The sequence below is a fragment of the Hippopotamus amphibius genome, chromosome 16 (genome assembly GCF_030028045.1).
Source record: "Hippopotamus amphibius kiboko isolate mHipAmp2 chromosome 16, mHipAmp2.hap2, whole genome shotgun sequence".
Classification (NCBI taxonomy): Eukaryota; Metazoa; Chordata; class Mammalia; order Artiodactyla; family Hippopotamidae; genus Hippopotamus; species Hippopotamus amphibius.
The window spans coordinates 36,594,779-36,615,664 of record NC_080201.1 but is presented as its reverse complement, the minus strand read 5'-3'; the positions used below and the strand labels follow the sequence as shown (position 1 = coordinate 36,615,664).

The window sequence follows — 20,886 nt, the reverse complement described above, 5'->3', positions numbered from 1 at the left end:
CTTCTGCTGGAATCCCTGGCCATGCTGCCACCATGAGGAGAGGCCAGAGAGTGAAGCCAAACAATGGAAAGCAGAGCTGAGAGAAGAAAGGCAGGGTCTGCAAGGCACACGTCCTTCTCCTACTGGCACTCAACCCAGAACTTTTTTTGGAACTTTCCATTACATGAGCTAATAAAGTCCCTTTTACCAGAAAGCTTAAGAGCGTCTCTGTTCCCTGTAGCTGAATGAGTACTAGCTAACAGAGAAAGCAGAACTGAGAATGTGACTTTTGCTTTTATTTTTTTTACAAAATCAGTACATCATTTGCAAAACTTTTACCACCGATCAGAAAACTCTTATCATAAGCTTTACCATTATTATGAAATTCCTCAGTGTATCAGTTAAAAATAGACACATGATCATTGGATCCCACCATCTCCAGCGGTACAGGGGTTTTCAGGTTTGGGGAGCCACAAAGTGCCCTAATCTACGCTTTGCTACCTCAGTGCCCCTCGCCCCCATCACCAGCACCCCAAGCACGTTCCAGCCCTGCTTTCCAGAGAAGCAGCCGTCTCTACCAAGGAGGTCTCGGGCTGCAGCCTCCCATCCGGCTCCGGTGCGGCGGATGGGCTCGGCCACCCGCCTTCACGCGGTCCCCCTTCTCCTCAGCTCAGCGAAGAACTGGCTGCTGCCTGCAGGGCTGCAAACATGGACCCGGGCTTCTTCTGCAGGACCTCAGGCCTGTCGAACTCCACCACCTGGGAGGTGGAGAGAGGAGGGGAGGGGCCGGGGGCAGCGCTGAGCTCGGTTCCGAGGGATCGCCTGTGGCGCCGGCCTCCCCGCGGCCCCCGGGGCGTCCCCTTACCTTCCCGTTGCGCATGACCAGGACGCGGTCACAGTTGAGGACGGTGGTGAGGCGGTGCGCGACGATGAGCACCGTGCAGCCGCGGAAGCCTTCGCGGATCGTGCGCTGGATCAGGGAGTCCGTCTCCAGGTCGATGGAGGCCGTGGCCTCATCAATAAGGATGATCTGGTGGGTACGAAACACGGGTGAAGGCAGCCTCCTCTGGCTGAGACCTGGGTCTAGTCCTGGGTCTACCACTGGTTCACCAAGTACCTTAGCTGGAAAATGAGATCTTTGGACTAGGTTCAAAACCCGCTTTGAGCTCTAAGTTATCATCACCTTATGAAGACAATGTTAAGTCTCAACCGAGAGCTAACTATTTTTTAGTGACCAGAAAATTAAGTCCTTGAAAGTGAAAGTGTGCCAGTGGCAACCTCTTGTTTTACGAACTGCCTTCCTATTTGTCTGAATTAACGAAGAGCGATGTTCCCCCACGGCGGGGCAAGGCACGCACCCTGGGTGGCACAAGAAATGGTGTAGCCAGTATATGGATAAACCTACTTTTTACTTTAACTTTATTTTTATTTCTTTCATTAACCATATGCAATAGAAAAATCTAACTAGCACAGAAAGTGGTGATTCTACAAATGTTCCCGTGTAAGATGCGGCCGTTTTTAAAAGCGGGCATCACGAGTAAATCATGGGATAGGTGGTACACAGATATGACAAAAATCATAAAGTCATAACTCAAATTTGGGAAACAATACAGAGAAAGCAGCTTTCATGACAAGTGGCTAAGTAACTGTGAAATACGGAACCGAGAGATTAAGAAAGGGCTACATTCATACCGCAAGTCCTGTCACCTCCTCTGTTAGCAAGAGGGGAAAGTCCTCCCTCCTCTGAAACCTTCTCCCTGCTTCAGGCCCCACCAAGCTCTGCCTGCTCTTCCCCACAGCTCTCACAGTCCTCACCAACATTTTTTGCAATTCTCATTAATTGACCATTTTGTGTTGCGTGTGCATGTGTGTGTGAGTTTATATACATGTGTGAGTGTGAAAGTGTGTATACGTGTATGTATACGTGTGTGTGTGTGTGTGTGTGTGTGTGTATTGCCTCACTTGTGAGGGAAAGCACTTGTGAGGGAAAGTTGGCTCCTAACTAGCCCCTGTAGTACCTGAAATGACAGGTGAAATATTTGGAAAACTTCAAGAAACATTGTCAGATGTCAGTGCTTTTTAAAAAAAAAAAAACACTTTTTAAAAAAAGTTTTTAAAAACTTTTAAAAAAGATGTCATTTTGCCCTGGAACAGCTGTCATCTGATTCTTGATTCTACTAAAGACTAGGGAGTGTCCTGGATCCAAGTTTTAAAAGGAAAGTACAGTAGGCAATTTTGAGTGCATATGTTTCTAGCCTTGTGGCTTTATGTAGGAAAAGCGCATCAGGGCTTGGTTGTGGCGGGGACCGTTTCAAGCCGAGGTTGGGATGCCAGGATCCAGAGCGCCCAGGTGGAGAGACGCACCCCCTACCCCCCGCCCCGGCAGGTGTGCATGGAATGGCAGAAAGTGACACAGCAAGCCCGTCTTGGGTTTGTGGACAGAACCCAGCACGGCACCCGGAGTCCCGTGTGCCCGAGGAAGAAACCGCCAGTGTGTTTCCCACGCCCGGCGTCCCCTGGACCCCTCATGTGCCCCCAGCTCTCACCTTGGAGCTGCGGAGGAGGGCCCGGGCGATGCAGAAGAGCTGCCGCTCCCCCGCCGAGAAGTTCGAGCCATTTTCCACAACTTCTGCCTGCAGGCCTTGCGGCAACTTCAAGATCTGTGATACCGAGGAAGATGCCCATGGGCCACTGTGGGGTGAGCCCTAACTGACCCCCGCGTACCTCTCCTGTTGCATTCTGTGACCCTCCCCCCCACACTCCCATCTATATGTCTCTACACTCCAGCCACTGGCCTTTCTCTTCCTCAACTGTGCCCGTCTCTCTCCCCTCTCAGGGTTTGTGCACCTGCTAGTTCCTGTGCCTGGAATGTTCTCTCAAAGATAGGTGCCTGGCTGCCCCCTCAGCATTTGGCCTCAGTCAAATGTGCGTCTTTACAGAGGCCCTGCCTGGCCATCCACTGCAGTGTCCGCAGTTCTCATCACTACCTACACAGCACTACCTCTGACTGGAAGCGTCTCCCTTGAATGTAAGCACCGGGAGGGCAAAGCCGTGTCCACCTTGCCCTTGCTGTGCCTCCTGAGCTGGAATGTGCCTGGCCCACATCATCAGCCTTTATCTAGGGATCCCAAACCATCTCATCCCCATGAGATGACTTAATCCATGCAACATGAGAGGAGCCCCAAGGACCGGCAGGCTAAGACGGGGAATTCAGCCTTGCAGCTACTCACCATCTTGCTCAGAGATGTCCTCTCCAAGGCATCCCAGATCTGCTCGTCTGTGCAGCGGTCAAAGGGGTCCAGGTTGAATCTGCCTCACGAGAGGAAGAAAAGTGTTCAAGAAGCACATTTGACCACTGAGCGGTCTGCACCCCCACCCCCAGCAAGTGACCAAGGACAGTTAGAGCTGGATTACTGGGTCCAGGGAAGCCCATTGAACTCTCACAAGTGGCCTTTCTTGCACCTTCCCAGTACCCTTTCCTTCTGCAGGAAGCAGCCCCCAGGTCTGGTTTGGGGGCCACCTCCTCCCCAGCCGTCAAGCCCATGCGGTCCAGGTGGGCGTCCACCACCAGCTCTGGAGTGGAGCAAGGACTCAGGTGTAAGCAAACCAGCACATGGTACACATGTGGTACCTAGCCACAGTGACTGGCTGCAGGTGGGAACGTAACCAATCAGAGTGTATCTCAGGATTTTGACAGCAATCACCAGGAAAGGGGTTTGTTCTTCCTCACTGACTGAACAAGAGAGGCTGCAAACATCTTGCCTCAGGAGTGGGACACATGGAGCCCCCCAGGGCCCTCACTGGAGCCTGAGATTGAAGCCAAGACAAGGTGAGCGGGGACACTGGGCCCCTGAATCAGCCTTGGCCTTCCCAGTCTTGTGAGCCAAAAGAGGCCACCTGGGGTGTGTGTGTGTGTGTGTGTGTGTGTGTATGTGCGTTAGCATATACGTAACATAATATTTATCATTTTAACCATCTGTGAGTATACAATTCATTGGTGTTCAATACATTCATGATGTCATGTCACAATCTACTAAAATTCATCTTCACCAATAAAAACTCTGCCAATTAAACAATCTCCCTCTTCCCCCACCCCCAGTCCCTGGTAACCTCTTTTCTACTTTCTGTTTCTATGAATTTGCCTATTCCTGGTAGCTCATTTAAGTGGAAATATACAATATTTGTCCTTCTGTGTCTGGCTTATTTCACTTAGCATAATATTTTCAAGGTCTATCCACGTTGTAGCATATATCAAATTTTCATTCCTGTTTATGGCTGCATAACACTCCATTGGGTGTATATATCCCATTTTGTTTATCCGTTCATCTGTTGATGCACATGTGGGTTGTTTCCACCTTTTGGCTATTGTGAGTAATGCGATAGACACTGGTATACGAGTATCTGTTCAAGCCCTGCTGCTGTCAGCTCTGTTGGGTATATACCTAGAACCAGAATTGGTGGGTCATATGATAATTCTATATTTCACTTTTTGAGGAACTTCCAAATTGTTTCCCACAGTGGCTGTGCCATTTTACATGTCCCCCAATGGTTCACGAGGGTTCCAATTTCTCAACATTCTCACCAACACGTATGTTCTTTTTCCTTTTCTTATTATAGCCATTCTAGTAGGTACACGGTCATGTTTTTCTGTCTCTTGCAGTGAAAGAATCCTAACTAATCATCCAGGCAACTAACATCGGATTGGGATCTAACTGGACTTTATACCCATTAAGGTTTGCACTGGCATTTGGCATAGGAAACATAATAAACACGTCCCTGTTATGCAAGCACTCAGTCCCGATTGAAACCTGCTCTTAACCTCTGCCCTATCTTTCCCCAGTTCTGGCAGCCACATACATTTTGCGTGTAGGGCTAGATTGTATTAAAGAAGCAGAAGGTAAAATGCCCTGTTTGCATGATATTTGATAGTTTCCGAAGCATTTTCACAGATGGGCTCATGGACATCTTCTTCCTTGTGAGATGGATACACCCCCTTTTATTGATGAGAAAGTTATGGCTTATCAGTGTTAAGTGGCTTGTTCAAGGTCGCACCACAAGCCAGTCTGAGAGGCAGGCTGGAACTAAATATACTCAGAGTTAAACGGAATCTTAAACGGCAGAAAACCCAGTTTCCTGTACTCCAGTCCACACTTCCTGATGCAAGGGGCTGACTATCACTGGTTAAGGGGTTGGACTACCTGGGGTTATATCTCATCTTTACCATGTACGTGTTTACGTGTGTGTCTCCTTCAACAAGACACTTTTTTTCTCGAAGTTCAGTTTCTTCCCCTGTAAAAGGGAGATAATAATAGTGCCTACCTCATAGAGTTGTGACAGTTAAATGATGTAGAGTATTAAAGCATAGGGCTGGCACATAGAAATGCTCAATAAATATTCATTCATATTTTTACTACTCCTATACCAAGGCACCATAGATTTTTGGCCAGCTTCTACCTTAACAGAGGAATGAATGAACAATGAGTAAACGGATGATCAGAACTCTGGAGTTAGCTTATCCTCTTGCCTCTAAGAATGCCCCTTAAATACCCCTGGGACATGCAGGGTCCGGCTTTGTTTTTAATGCCTCATTCTTGCTCTGTCTCCATGCCTTGGGATCCCACACAGCCGACCAGCACTGTCAAGCAGCAGCGTTGATCTGGGTGAAGCTTAGTCCCCAAATTGCCGTCTAAGGAAATAGAAAGTGTGGAGAGGAGGCTGAGACCCATTTCTGTCTGCTTCACTGATGGGACTGCCTGGATCACAGAGCGCTTCCTGACATCCCGCCTAAACACCCCAGGGGGCCACAGAAGAGAATAAACCACATCCAGATGTGGAAGGATGTGGTGAGCCACAGGACAAACGGTAAGAGGGACCTGAAATCTGACCAATCCCATCAGATTTTTAAAAAATAAAAATGCCTGGCTTTTGTTTCGGACATCACGGTTTATAAAGTGCTCTTGTGTATATCTGGGCCTCATTCCGTCCTCAGGGACATCCTAGGAAGAGGCGCCAGGTGGGCAGGAGAGGCCCCGTGTGCCAAGGAGAGGGCGAAGGCTCGGAAATTGGGGCTCTGGCCACAGCTGACCAGAGGCAGCCCAGCCCCGGTGATCCGTACTGGGATTCCTACAGGAAGCTCATCCTCCTCACAGGCTGGCCTCAGCCCAGCACTCACCTGATGGTCCCTGACAGCAGGACAGGATCTTGAGGGATAACGGAGAACTTGGACCGCAGGTGCTCCAAGCCGAGGCTGCAGATGTCCACGCCGTCGACGAGGATGCGGCCTGCGGCTGGTTCCACAAGGCGGAAGAGAGCCACCCCCAAGGAGGACTTCCCTGTGGGACGAGAACAAGCGAGACTCCATCTCCTGAGCCTGCAGGAGGGGCAGCACAGGTCGGACTGGCATCCAGCCCCGGCCCACCCTCTCCGTGGCCTGTTCCTTGTCATCATGAACCCTGAGAGGTCACAAGCGGCCCAGAGTCTCCATCCCACAGGGTGCCCGAAACCGTGAGCATCTTTTTACTGCCTCAACCAGAGGGCACAAGTGGAGCCCCTGGGTAAATCCAGCCCACACAAATGTTTTGTTTCACACACACAATGTTAGTGTTGTTTTTTAAGTTCTTTGCCAGCATTTTAAAAAAATCCAAAGACTTAATAAACAACTTCAAATTGCACGCTTCTCTTGAAAGTCAGTAGAACCAGCAACACTGGTCCCATATCCCCCTGGGCAACAGGCAGCTGGAGCCAAGTGTAGCTGCTTTCTTGAGAGAGAAGAGTGTTCAAGTTCAATGCGCTGCCACCTTCTTTTCCGCCTCACACCCCAGGCCCATTTCATGCATCTGTATGACTTGCTGGGCCCCCAAGGGATTTGTGTTTACAACCTCTGCTCTAAAAGATAAGGTCAGTTCCAAGGGCAGCCATGTGTCTTGTTCACCTTTGTGTTTCCATGCCTGGCATATAGCAGGTGCTCAGTAAATACCCACCGGATGAATACAGTCAATTAGAGCATCGCTACTGAGAGCTTCTCTATGTCAGACACAGCCCACTCAGCCCAACTGCAGGCAAGAAATAGAAAGGGAAGAACACACGAAAGAATACAGCTGGGAACTCATCACCGTGCAGTTGTGCAAGGCCTGCAGGGGCCTGAGGAGGCAGAGACCCTCGAGGCTCCAGTCATCCTTGGGGGGCTACGTGGAGGAGGCGGCCCTGGGAGCACAAGGCTGGGGTCTGAGCACTGTCTTTGAACAATGCAAAAAGTGTGAGGGGATGACCCTTGAGTCAGATCTCCCAAAAGTGATAGGAGAAGAAGAGAGGAAAGAAGTCAGCAAGGAGAAAGGAAGTGAGGAGAGACAGGTGGAGAAGGAGGAGGCTGACTGGTGAGGTCTAGAGGGGGAGGGGAGGAGAAAAGGAGGACCCAGAGCCCTGCACACCCCTGCTGGAAGCTCATCCCTGCACCCTGTTCACCCTTCCTGTCTCCCCTCAAACGCTGGCCTCAGAGCCCAGGCTACTGTAGCTCAAGGGCCCACCAACCCTGTTACTCCGTAAGACTAACCCTTCTCTTTCCCCACGGCCTTCACCACCAAGGTAATCACCTTCCTCATTTCTTTATTTGATGACCTATTAACCTCTGTCCCCTCCACTGGAATCCCATGACAGCAGGGACTTTGGGTTTGTTCTCCCAGCACAAAATGAGGCCCCAGTAAATATGTGTGGGGTCACTGAGTAAGCACGTGTCCGAAAACAGGTCCAACACCCAAAGACCGACATTGAAGACAGGGGTGCCCAGACGCTCAGCTCACCACAGCCCGTCCTTCCCACGATGCCCACTACTTCCTGGCCATGAATCGTCAGGCTGAGGCCGTCAAGGACAGTAGGCGTGTTTTCTCTGTATTTCATCTGATAATCCTGGAATGTGATTTCCCCATGCTGCGGCCACCCGTGGGGACAGTTTGTGCCTTCTATGTGTAGAGGAGCCTCAGGGACACACATCTCGTTTTTAAAGAAAGAGAAAGAAATCAATAGTTATCATCCATCTCTGCCCATCCCCTGCTGACCCACTGGCCTCTAGCTGTTGGGTATGCGACCCACCCCAGCGTGCCCAGAACCAGGGTCAAGCTACTGTGTGACCCGAGGATACCCCAAGAGGAATATCCACCACCAATCACCTGAAATGCACATGATTTTATCCCCAAAGAGTGAGAAACCATATAGCTAGAGTGCCCTTGTTATTAACATAGGAAACTCTCTCTAATTTATTTTATGAGGCTCTAAAGAAACAGAATCCCGAATAACAATAATAAGAAGAGCAGAGCTAACACACCCCTGCAGGGCATGTTTTATAGCTCGGAGCTCTGTGCAGACAATCTCTCTCAATCCCTATCCTAGGAGGTAGGCAATTTTAGATGATTTCACAGGCAAGGAAATCGAGGCTTAAACATGTCAGGTGACATGCTAAGATCACACGGCTGATGAGTGGACGACCAGGGACTCGAACCGAGGGCTGCCTGACTCCAAGCCCACAACTCTGCATCGAGCATGGTGGGTGTATTGGGAGGAAAGTTTCCTCCTCTGGATGTCGGGGATAATAATTCAGTCAACCTTATTAAGTCATTTTGTGATGCCACGAAATAATCTATATGTCACTATATTGAGCCTTTACTATGCCAGGCACTGTGCTAAGTGATGCACATGTGATGTTGTTTAATCTTTGTACTAATCCAATAAAGTAGACTCTTTGATCTGTCCCATTTCAGAGATGGGGAGCAAAGAGGCTGAATAAGTCACGAGGGTACACAGCTGATTCAAGTGGCAAAGCTTAGACCTGAACCCAGGTGATCTGGCTCCAAAATCTGGGCTTTTAAATAGTATGACATAAATAGAAGCAATATTAATAACAATTATTCTTGTCATTATTATTATTATTACATTTGGGCAAACCTCTCATTTCTAAAAAGGGCAGATCATTCCCTCTACATCCAAGAATGCCATGAGGGATGTGGTCAAAATGAGCCGATGGGTGTGGAAGAGCTTCTGAGAGATAATATACACAGTTCTGGGGGAGATGGGGAGGAGGGACCAGGAGCCCAGTTGCCTCCTGGGAAAATCTCAGGGCCCCTGAGGTGCTGGGGCTTAGAGAGGTCACAGAAGCTGAGCCCTAGGCTGGATGTGAGCCTTCTAGATCTCCCTGCACAAAGCCCAGACCTGTGTCCCACCTTCATGTACTGCAGCATCCTCTCCATAGCTGTAAAGTACGTCTCTGTCTCTGAACTAATCCGGACACAGACCTGGAAGTTGCTCGCGAGCTGGAACAAAGGAGAGGCATCAGGCTAGCAGGCTGTGCGGGTGAGCTCAGGCTCTCACTGTTCCTGAAGACTGGCAGTGGCGACTCCACCTGAGCAATTCCTCAAACCAAGACAACTTCCCTTACAGGGATGGAGCAGGTACCCCTGGTGCCCCTCTGAGCCCACTTCTGAGTTTCGCTACAGGTGTGGTGGTCAGTTGTGGGCGAGAATCCAACCAACCCCATTCTACCTCAGGTACCCTCTGCTTTCTATTCAAAACCTTCGTCCACACCATAGGAGCCCACTCCACCCACGCACAGCCCAGAAACACAGGAGTTACGGCCCAGAGCAACCCTCAACCAACAGGGAAAGGAGCTAGTAGATAAAGCTTCCTGTCTCAGCCTTCAGGGGGCAATCCTGGGAGTTGAGCATTGGTGACCTAGAGCAGTGACCTCAATGACACACGGTCATGGTGCAGTTCCTCCTTCCCTGTCTCACACTCCTTCTCCCTTGGTCCTGTTTCCAGGGAGCATCTCACAAATAATCTACCTGCATCTGAGTCCTTGTCTCAGGCTCTGCCTTCAGGGAAACCCAGGCTAAGAGGAGTCTCAGGAATTATTGGGAATTGGAGGCACCATAGATGAGGAAACGGAGGCCCAAATAGAGGAAATGATACACACAGAATCACCCGGATGCCAGAGGCAGAGCTGGGGCCCCAGCCTCTATGCTCTGTAACCCCAGGCCATACAGAAGGTGCTGGGCAACAACTCCATTATACAGTCAGTCAACAGACTCTGATGGAGGTGCTGGGCCAGGCTCCATGCTTAAAGTGCAACAGACATAGGCCCTGCCCTCAAGGACCACCCAGTCAGCTGGGGAGACAGACAGGTGAGCAGAAAAGGCAGCACAACAGAGTCAGCCTGCAGCACTATCATGGCCATGGGACAGTCACCAGATGAGGGCCACAGGGAAGGCTTCCTGGAGGAGGTGGCACTGGAGCTACATTTTTAAGGAGTGGTGGGATTTAGCCAGCTAAACATGGGTCGACAAAGGTGTTCCTAATAGAGGAACAAAGTCTTGACAGTAGTAAAACAGCAGCATGCATTCAGGGCCCCACAGGCCATTTGACTGCGGCTAAAGTGAAGGGAACATAAAGGCCAGGGAGGCCGGGGAGGGAAAGCCTCTATAAGTCAGAGAAGGGGCCACCATCCTGAAATGACACTGAGCTGGAAAAGGATATCAAACACAGTTGATTGCCTATCAATAGCTGGTCCCATCTTCCTTCCTCGCTAACATATGCTCTATCATGTTCAGGTGTCTGGCAGCCTGGAATTCCAGGAAGGCTTGGCTACTCCAAAGCAATCATGTTAATTCCTCTCCTCCTTACCAACGACTGGTTTAGAAGTGAGCCATGACACAATTCTGGCCAACAAAGCACAAGGAAGACACAGATGTAAGTATTCCAGGAAGCTACTCCTTGTTCTTACAAGGGGACACATAGAAAAAGTTATCTCCTCTCCAGTCTTTGGCAGTTGCTGGGTGAGGATGTGTTGCTTGGGGCTGTAGCAGCCATTTTGTGAACCTGAGTAGACAATCCTGAGGACAAAGTCAGGCTGTGGATGTTGGAGCAGAAAGATCAAATGATCATGGGTTCATGCTAGGCCAGTAAATTAGCCAACAGAGAACAGCCCTACCCCAGCCTTCTAGTCACATCAGATAATAAGTTCCCAGATTGTCAAGGCCATTTTGAATTGGTTCGGTGGCTTACTGTGGCTTGCAACCAGAAACATCTCTAATATTTACTAAGAAACCTCTTAGTGCTACAAAGCAACATGGTGTGTGATATACCCGCCTCCCGAAGCCTGAATTTCCTCAAGAGTGCATGCAGGGCTTCCCTGGTGGCACAGTGGTTAAGAATCTGCCTGCTAATGTAGGGGACACAGGTTTGAGCCCTGGTCCAGGAAGATCCCATATGCCATGGAGCAATTAAGCCCGTAGCTACAACTACTGAGTCCACATGCCAGCAACTACTGAAGCCCACACGCCTAGAGCCCATGCTCCACAACAAGAGAAGCCACCGCAGTAAGAAGCCTGCGCACTGCAATGAAGAGAAGACCCGCTCTCCGCAACTACAGAAAGCACGCACGCAGCAGCGAAGACCCACCACAGACAATAAACAAAATAAAACAAGCAAACAAATAAATAAATAACATTATTTAAAAGAAAAAAAGAAAAAAAAGAAAGAATGCATGCAGAAGTCAAAGTACCAGTTTGACCAGAGGAGAGAGTGCATGTGAGGTCTGGGGCCAGATTTGAGGCCTGGAACGTAGGTCCATGGCTTAGGTTTGGTGCATAAGGAGACAAGGAGTCTCTAGAGGTCCTAACCAAGACAGTGAGATGAGGAAAACTAGGATTAAAGACCACTCTGGATGAATGGATAAAGAAGATGTGGTACATAGATACAATGGAATATTACTCAGCTGTAAAATCAATGAAACTGGGACATTTTTGGAGACATGGATGGACCTAGAGACTGTCATACAGAGTGAAGTGAGTCAGAAAGAGAAAAACAAATATTGTATATTAACACATATATGTGGACTATAGAAAAATGGTACAAATCAACCGGTTTGCAAGGCAGAAACAGAGACACAGATGTAGAGAACAAACATATGGACACCAAGTGGGGAAAGCGGGGAGGGTTGGGGGGAATGAATTGGGAGACTGGGATACAAAATTTTACACTCTAAATATATGCAGTTTATTGTAAAAAATTAAAAAATTAAAAATTTTAAGAAATTAAAATAAATAAATAAATAAAAGACCACTCTGGAGAGAGTGTAGAAGGTGGATGGGAAGGGGCTCGGGGGTAGACAAGACTGGGAGAGGCTGGGAGATTGTTACCCAGGACAGAGATGAGAAACTCAAACAGGGCAGCAGATGTTGAGAAGACAGAATGAACCCAAGGCCACTCTGAAGTCATCAGACCCCCAGACAGTGCACATCCTTGGTGTTCTGTTGTGGGACAACTGGTCGACCTTGAGCAGACACCTGTATGCACATTGCGCCTGGGAGAGCTTAGCCTCCACCCATTTCCTGTACCAGCACCAGACGACCTGGTCATGGGGCGCAGCAAGCAGGGGCACCTCTGGCCTTAGTGACTCCACATCCCTCAGGACTCCAGTGCGGGGCCTCTCCCCAGAGTTCTGGAAGGCTCAGGGGCAACTCTGCACTGGGGCACATGTACATGTGCTTGTGCATGGCCAAGTGTGCGTCAGAGAGAGGGAGAAAGCGAGAGAAGAGTGTGTCCCACCATGGACAAACCTGTCTCTCAGCAGCTGTGGGAATACGGGTAAATTAACTCTGCAAACTCTAGTTCCCCATCTGCAAGCTGGGAACAATAATAGTGAACATTTATCCAGGGTTTATTCTGGGCCAAGGTTTTTAACATGCATGAACCCTCAAGTCTGCATATGTTCCTCACAAGTGCATGATTTCAGAACTTTTATTATCTCCCTTTTATAGAAGAGGAATCCCAGGCATAAGGAAGACTTCTCCAAAGTCACACAGCTGATAATGGACAGAGCCCGGTGTGAACGTGCACATTCCAAATCACACATTCTTAACCACTTGGCCTCCTCTCAAGGAATGCGGTGAGAGTTCAGTGGAGGAAAGCACAGCAAGTGCCCAGCAGGGCATGGGCTCACTGCCAGCTCCCCAACCCCCCTGGTTATGGCACAGGGCAGCTGTCTGTGGGCATGAGCCCCGTACAGCCCCCTGCGTGGCCCGTGTGCCCTCAGAAGGCTCTGCACTCAGGCATAGGCATGTGGGGGGTACAGCACTGTATGTGTGTGTCTGCCACAGGGCTCAACGAGGAGCAGGAGGGAGTCCCTCTGCACCCAAAAGGATGCCTCCATGGGCGGCACACAAGACCTAAGGCCAGTTAGAAAGAAAGCATGCAGAGAGGATGGCTAATGAGTACCCCTGGGGGAGGGAGCACCTTGGAACTGTGTGCCCAGGGTTCCCTGAGCCGGCATCTGGCCTCACAGCCCTTTGCAGAGAGCCCTTCCCCGGGACTCTGTGGACATGAACCTTGGCCCCAGTGCTGGGCATGGAGCAATTCAGGCCATGAGGCCTGCCAACTGCTACCCCAGGGTCCCCTTGAGAACCCATTGTTCTTTTTTAATTAAATATTTTTTTAAGGTTTTTTTTTTGTTTTGTTTTGTTTTGTTTTTTATGCAGACCATTTTTAAAGTCTGTATTGAATTGGTTACAATATTGCCTCTGGTTTATGTTTTGGTTTTTTGGCCGCCAGGCATGTAGGATCTTAGCTCCTGGACCAGCAATGGAACCCACACCCTCTGCCTGGGAAGGTGAAGTCCTAACCACTGGACTGCCAGGAAAGTCCCAAGAATCCATTTTTAAAAGTAGATTCCAAGGCCCCGCCTGACCAGGACTTGACTCCGAGTCCCTCTGGCTGTGCTCTGGAGCGTGGCCCCCCTGCCAGCCACACGGGTCTGGCTGACAACAGCCTGGCGCCTGGTTTCAAGCTTATGCACGTTGACGTCTGAGAGGCCTGATCCAGGGGAAGAGTGGGAAACCTACATTTTAAACAGCCTCCCCAGATACCTCAGAAAAGGTTGACCACTGAATCAGGGTATGAATAGTAAAGTGAAAAGACACCAGACAGGAAGCCAAGAGGTCTCGCCGTGGCTCTGCTTCTAACGCTCTGTCCTTTCAGACAACTCGTTCCCCTTTCTGAGCCTCAATTGCCCCATGTACACAATAGGAGGGTTGGACTCTGCTGTCTGTGGGCTCCCCTTCAATTCCAATATTCTATGATTCCATTAAATACCTTTAAACACAGACTTCCCAGTTCAAAGGTGACAAGGAAACAGAACAAAGCTGCAGATTCAGAAAGCCAAGCACATAGTTCATAAGATCACGAACGGCCAAAATCCAAGGCGTAATCAGAGTCCCATGGACCCAAGTCTGCCCACAGACCACAGGCCACCACCTGCCCCCCGCCATCTGAGAGTCCCTCCCTTACCTGCAGGACGATGCTGAGAGCCATGGCTTTATAGGAATAGGGGGCAGAGGAAATGCCGAAAACCATGAACAAGGCCACTGTCAAGGTCACCAGGTTGGTCATGAGCTCCAGTCTCAATGCCACCCATCGCATGGAAGACAGAAACATCAGCAGGTAGTTATTCTGTGCATCCACCAGCCTTTTAAACCTGAGAAAGAAAAGACAACCTGAAAGCCACGTGTGTTAGTCTAACCCAGGGTTTCCCGAGGTGGACACTGGTTGCTTCCTCCAGCATCCAGCTCCCCACTCTCACCAAAGAACCAATAAAGAAAACTGGGGAGATTCCTTCCTACCCCTTTCTCAGCCATGGAGTTCACCTGACCCCAGACCTAGGAGTGGGCTCTGACCGATTCAGGCCTATCAGCAGTTCTCTTCTCCTAGCCTTGATGATTGGTTCAGGATGGCTAAGTTACCCTCATTGGGCCAAAGAGAGTGAATAAATGCCCAGATTTGTGAGTGAGTGAAGGGAAGTGAGCCCTTCCTTGTACCTATCCACCTTGTTCTCTGCTGCATCCCCAGTGGGTGCCGAGCACCCAGTAGGTTCTCATTGTTGACTGAACAAGTGCACCCCTCCAGGATCCCCTTAGTGCTAGCATCTGCACAGACCTTGGGTCTCTCCAATGCCACTGGGAAAGCTGGCACCATAGCTCATCCAATATTTCAGTTAACAGAGCACACACCATCTCCCGTGCCCAAATTTTCCCAGGCATCAAGGCCACCTCAGATGCTGCCTCCTCTCCAAAGCCTTCCCTGATCCCCAGCTGAGGGTCATCGTTTTCTCCTCTGAACCCTCATGGCATTTTACCTGCTCCTCTCCTATGCTGTCTGTCATATTCAACACTATATTATCACAAAAATACACGTCTGTGTCTCCTGTCTTCATTAGACCGTAAGTTCCTTGTAGTTCAGAGCAGACCATGTCTGACTGATCTTTACAAGTAGATGAGTTTATGTTACACAATTAAACCTCAGCAGCGATCATAGGATTTGTTTGTTCCAACACACATTTAGAAGGCAAATCTATGGATGTGAATAGTGAAGAAAATTCTGCTATTTAGGAAGCTATTATTCTTTTTTATTTTATTATATGTAGATACCTGTTTGGAAGTGAAAATTTTAAAAAATGCAAAAAGTGCTAACACAGTAACCTATCTTACCATTAATTATATTAATATATGCATATAATTGCCACAGATCTCTAAGGCTGACAAACATTTCTCGTATCACATTTTTTATTCTTATAAGCATCATCTTCCAGATGAGGCTGTGGAGGCTCAGAGAAATAAATGGAATAGAACAATGTTCTCTCTGATTCTTCTGAAGATGATGCTATTTCCAGATGCTCTATTTCCTATCTTCCTGCTCCCCACCACTCCCACAGTCCCCATCACCCTCAGATAGCAGGACTCACTCATTGCTGAAGGCTTCAGTTTTTCCATAGACATGGATGGAGCTCAGGCCTTGCAGAACAGTGAGGATGTGGGAAAATAAAGGGGAGCGGCTGTAGTTCTCCAATCTCTTCAACACATTGATGGCCCTCTTGAACAACCTGCATCAAGAATGGGAGAGAGTCAACTACTGAACCCCACGAACCTAGAGCCTTCTGCAACAAGAGAAGCCACCGCAATGAGAAGCCCGTACACCACAACGAACAGTTGCCCCTGCTCGCCACAACTAGAGAAAGCCCGCAAGCAGCCACGAAGATCCAAGCCAGCCAATAAATAAATACATTTATAAAAAAAAAGAAAGAAAGAAAAGAAGAAAAGAATGGGAGTGAGTGACCTGGGCCACCCACCTCTGGGACCTTCCAATTCTAGGTTGGTCCTAGACTCGTACCCCAAGTCACAAACCTCATTCACAAGCAAAAAGAACCCACTCACCTAAAATAAACGAGGCAAACAATGAGTATTGCAACTGCCATCAGCAGGATATAGGGAGACACCACACTGACAATCATCAGGGTGGTGATTACCACCAAAATCAGGATCAGGGACTGTTCAGCCACGATGGGCAAGAATTGGTCCAGCGCATCCAAGTCCCCTGCAAAGCAGTTCAGGAGTCTGCCTGTTGGGGTCGTGTCAAAGAAACGCATGGGGCAGTGGGACACCTGCAAGGACAAAAGCAACCCAGGTCATGAGACTGGCTGCAGGCCTTGCTTGGGGCCTGATGAAGAGCCAGGTACCCTCAGGCTCTGAAGAGGTACAAGATGCAGCCTAAAGGGCATCTAGGGAAGGCAACATCAAGCAATGGTTAAATGCAGGGGCTCCCCAGAAGGAGAAAAACAAATACCGTATTCTAACTCATACATATGGAATCTAAACTGATGGTACTGATGAACCCAGTGACAGGGCAAGAATAAAGATGCAGATGTAGAGAACGGACTTGAGGACACGGGGTGGGGGTTGAAGGGGAAGCTGGGACAAAGTGAGAGAGTAGCATTGACATATATACACTAGCAAATGTAAAATAGATAGCTATTGGGAAGCTGCTGCATAACACAGGGAGATAACTCAATGATAGGTAATGACTTAGGGGGCTGCGATAGGGAGGGTGGGAAGGAGTCTCGGGAGGGAGGGGATATGGGGATATATGTATAAATACAGCTGATTCACTTTGTTGTACAGCAAAAACTGGCACAACATGTAAAGCAATCATATAACAATAAAGAGCTAAAAAAAAAAAAAAAAAAAAGCAGGGGCTCCCAAGTCAATTCACCTGGACTCCAGGGCTGTCCCACTCTTCCACCTACTGCTGTGGGACTGTGAGCAAGTTACTTAACCTCTCTGAGTCTCAGTGTCCTTATTTGTAAAATGGAGATGATAACAATGCTTCAGAGTCATAATGAGGATTGCACAACTCTGCAAAATCACTAAAATATACAATTTAAAAGGGTGTATTATGTATATTATCATATATTAAAAATATACAATTTAAAAGGGTAAATTTCGTGGTATGTGAATTATATCCTGATAAAACTATTATTTTAAAAAGGAAGGAAAAGATAATACATTAAAAGTGCTCGGAACAATATTTGCCTCCTGGTAAGCATTCCATTAATACCAACTCTTACTTTTTTCTCAGACAGGACCATTCTCACTCAGTATCACCAAAGACTAGTAGCAGGCATTAAACCGCAGTTGCATAAGGAAGGATCTTGGGTAGATTTTAACCATCACTGCCCTTTCTTGAAGGTAACATCCCAACTTGACCTCTAAAAGCAGTGGAGGTGAGGCCCTTTGGCGATCAAAAAGTATTTCATACTAGAAAAGTTCTAACAAAATCATCTAGTTCATCCTCTTCATTTTACAGATGAGGAAACTAAAGCCCAGAGAAGGGGGAGCAGCTTAGTGACTTGCTCAAGGTCACCCAAGTAGTTAAGGACAAAACCATGACCAGGACCAGGCCTCCCAAGGCTTCCCTCACTCCCAGTACAGCCACACTCTTCACAGAAATCATTTCTTAAAGGGTCAAGGCACGGACTCACTGACCACTGACCCCTTTCATTTCCCCAAGTGTTTCTCAAGCCATAACACAAAACAAAGAAATGAATAGAAGTTAATAGTATTGAATGAAGCCCAAACTAAAGGAAGCAATGAAAGGAGAAGGGAGAGAGGAAGAAAATACACTCTGACTATTTATAAATTATAATTGAGTCATGAGGTGTCCCTTACAGCAGTCCTCATGGCAAATGCCTGGATCGTGCTGACCAAGTATAGTTCATTTGCTGTCTAAGGTCGGAGGTGGGGAAGAGCAAATCTCAGAGGGGCCGACTGTGAGCTTCCCTGATTTCCTTTTCTGCCTCTAAATCATCTTTAATTTTATCTCCAGAATCTTTTTTTAAATACCTGAGCTAAAGCAAAAAGAACTGTTACAATCACTGTGACAAATCAAAGACTAAAATAATCACATCCTTTAGGATGCTGAGCACTTATGGGGGGCGGGGTGCAGGGAGAGGGGCTCAGGAGCAGGACTCAGCTCAGCTGTGGCATGAAAGGCGTCTTTGTGAGAACCCACACGCACTAGGGATTAGAAGAAAAAGGTGGGGACACAGGGACAGGGTCCCTTGTGGCCTCCTTAAGTATAAAAGTAATCTGGTTCTGTTTTTGTTTTTGCAGTTTGTTGATTTTGCAGTTCAGCCAATTTTTTCAGAGATTTGTCCTTAAATTGTGATTATTTAAAACAACACAGGCAGGACTTCCCTGGTGGTCCAGTAGTTAAGACTCGGTGCACCCAATGCAGGGGGTCCAGTTTCGATCCCTGGCGGGGAACTAATATCCCACATGCCGCAACTAAGCCTGCAACTAGAGAAGTCTGCATGCCCCAATGAAGACCCAGTGCAGCCTAAATAAGTAAAAAAATAATTTTTTTAAAATAAATAAATAAAACTACAAAGGCTAATTTAAAATCAATAAAGTCATAAAAGGATGAGAAAAAGGAAAATGTTTTAAATATGAAATGTATTTCCTAATAAAAAGAATCAAACATTTCTCAAAATACAGAATATCAATTTGAGGCCTAGGCACCAGGTATTTCTAGAATCTGGGAATGTGGAGTCAGAAACTTAGAGACCAGCTAGCCAGAGCCACCACCAGAGGCCAGGTGGTAAAGAGTGCCTGGCCTTGGGAAGAACTCCCCTTCTCCTGCCTTCTGGCTCCACGAAGCCAATTGCTTTATCTGAGATGTGGGGAAACGCCTCAGCCTCACCCTCCTAAAATTAAAACACAATTTGCATTCAATCTACAAGGAATGATGGGTGCCCTCCTTGCCTCCTGCGAATCCCTCTGAGAAACCCCCTCTCTACAGCTACGAGCTCCAGCTTTCCTTCCTGAACTCCACGCAGCTCCCTGGAAATGCTCTGCTTCTCCTCACCTCTTGATTTTGAACTGGCAAAATCCCATTCATCCTCAGGTCTTAGTATAGAGGTCACTTCCTCCAAGAAACCTTCTTGGACTCCCACCTTCATTCCACCAGCCCCATGCTGGGGTCAGGTGCGTCATGTTCTTATGGCCCTGTGTGCCCCCACCCCAGGGGTAATTCTGCAGACCAGATTACAGCAGCCTATTTTCTTGTCCATCTTCCTCCTTAGACTATAAGGCCATAATGACCCAAACCATACCTGCATTGTTCATTTACCATTGTAAGCCCAATGCCCACCCCAGAGCCTGGCACATAGTAACACTTGATTAGCAAGAGAGAGAAAGGACATTTCCAAGAGGTGGTGTGATACCATAGACGATGTGGTATTCTAACCATAACACACATTCTAACCATAACACGTGGGGGCGTTTCAGTTTTCTCACATGTAAGATGAGACTAAAATACCCACTTCAAAGAGAACTTAAGAAATTATAAGTAACTCTTTATGTGACAGTGCTCAGCCAATGGAGGCCAGCATTGGTAGCTGAGGTTTAACCCTCCAAACTCATTCTCTGGCCTGTTCCCATCCAGCTAGTGACCCAGTGAACACTTACAACTATATGACATTACATTCTCCAAACCATGGAGACAGCAAAAAAGATCAGTGGTTGTCAAGGTTCTGGAGGAAAGATGGGGGAGCGATGAACAGGTGGAGCAGAGGGGATTTTTAGGGCAGTGACACTATTCTGTAGGACACTTGATGGTAGACGCATGCCTGTATACATTTGTCAAAACCCATAGAATGTACAACACAAAGAGTGAACCTTAATGTAAACTATGGACTTCAGTTGATAATAATAATGTATCGATATTGACTCATCAGTTGTAACAGTTGTCCCACACTAATGCAAGATATTAATAGTAGGAGAAACTGAGGAGGTAGTAAGGGGTAAAAGAGAATCTGTACTTCTTGCTCAATTTTTCTGTAAACAAAAAAACTACTCGAAAAAATAAAGTCTAGTTATTTAAGAGAGAAAAAAAAAAAGGTGAGGAAGGTCAGGGCTCGGCCTGTGGCCACACCCAGTGCCCAGGCCCGTACCTTGTTGAAGAGCGTGTTGTGCAATGCTGTGGGTGCCTTCCCCGTGACCTTGGTGAAAGCTGCCGAAGTGCAGATGCCCAGGAAGACTGCGAACAGAGCACTGAGGCCGTACACCAGCTGGTAAAAGGGCAGCTGAGGATTGTCCAGTATGTCACCTGGGTCTGCAGTGGTCCCGTTGCTCTCTTGACTGCTGTTGGTCTTCAAGAAAGGACGGGGGTGTCGTAGGATAAGAAATATGCTTAGTCTTTGTCCCCGATGCCTGGCACAGAGCTCCTGAAACCCTTGCAATTTCCTAAGTGATAGGGGTGCTAGGAGCATCATTTGTGGTAATATTTGGCCTTTGACTCTGGTTCCTGACACAAGTGCTTCTAAGACCTTGGGGGTCTCTGGAGCAATAAGAGAACTTTTGTAGCTAATGAGATGACTCGCGGCTGGGAACCCCTAAGTAGCTTCAGGATTGGGGCTGATTACCAGAAAGACCAAGCCATGAGTCCAAGCTTGGGACTTTCAGCCTCACCCCCATCCTCTGGGAAGTGGGAAGAGGCTGGAAACTGAGTTAACAACCAATCATGCCTACATGTTGA

General features: G+C 48.1%; 1 protein-coding gene across 3 annotated transcripts in view; it reads right to left on the bottom strand.

Moving 5' to 3' along the window:
- Positions 1-427: 427 nt before the first annotated feature.
- Positions 428-20,886, bottom strand: part of ABCC11 (ATP binding cassette subfamily C member 11) — a 61,833-nt gene continuing 41,374 nt past the window's right edge. For 2 of the 3 annotated variants that reach the window (XM_057712137.1, XM_057712138.1), the window contains exons 19-29: positions 20,303-20,500; positions 16,227-16,453; positions 15,758-15,895; positions 14,308-14,494; positions 9,189-9,278; positions 7,776-7,965; positions 6,152-6,311; positions 3,210-3,288; positions 2,526-2,639; positions 845-1,009; positions 428-737 (exon numbers count right to left, since the gene is read on the bottom strand). In XM_057712137.1, coding sequence (XP_057568120.1) covers positions 645-737; positions 845-1,009; positions 2,526-2,639; positions 3,210-3,288; positions 6,152-6,311; positions 7,776-7,965; positions 9,189-9,278; positions 14,308-14,494; positions 15,758-15,895; positions 16,227-16,453; positions 20,303-20,500 — 1,641 coding nt within the window. In that variant the 3' untranslated portion in view covers positions 428-644. The remainder of the gene's footprint in view (positions 738-844; positions 1,010-2,525; positions 2,640-3,209; positions 3,289-6,151; positions 6,312-7,775; positions 7,966-9,188; positions 9,279-14,307; positions 14,495-15,757; positions 15,896-16,226; positions 16,454-20,302; positions 20,501-20,886) is intronic. The other variant, XM_057712139.1, reaches the window with a different exon arrangement.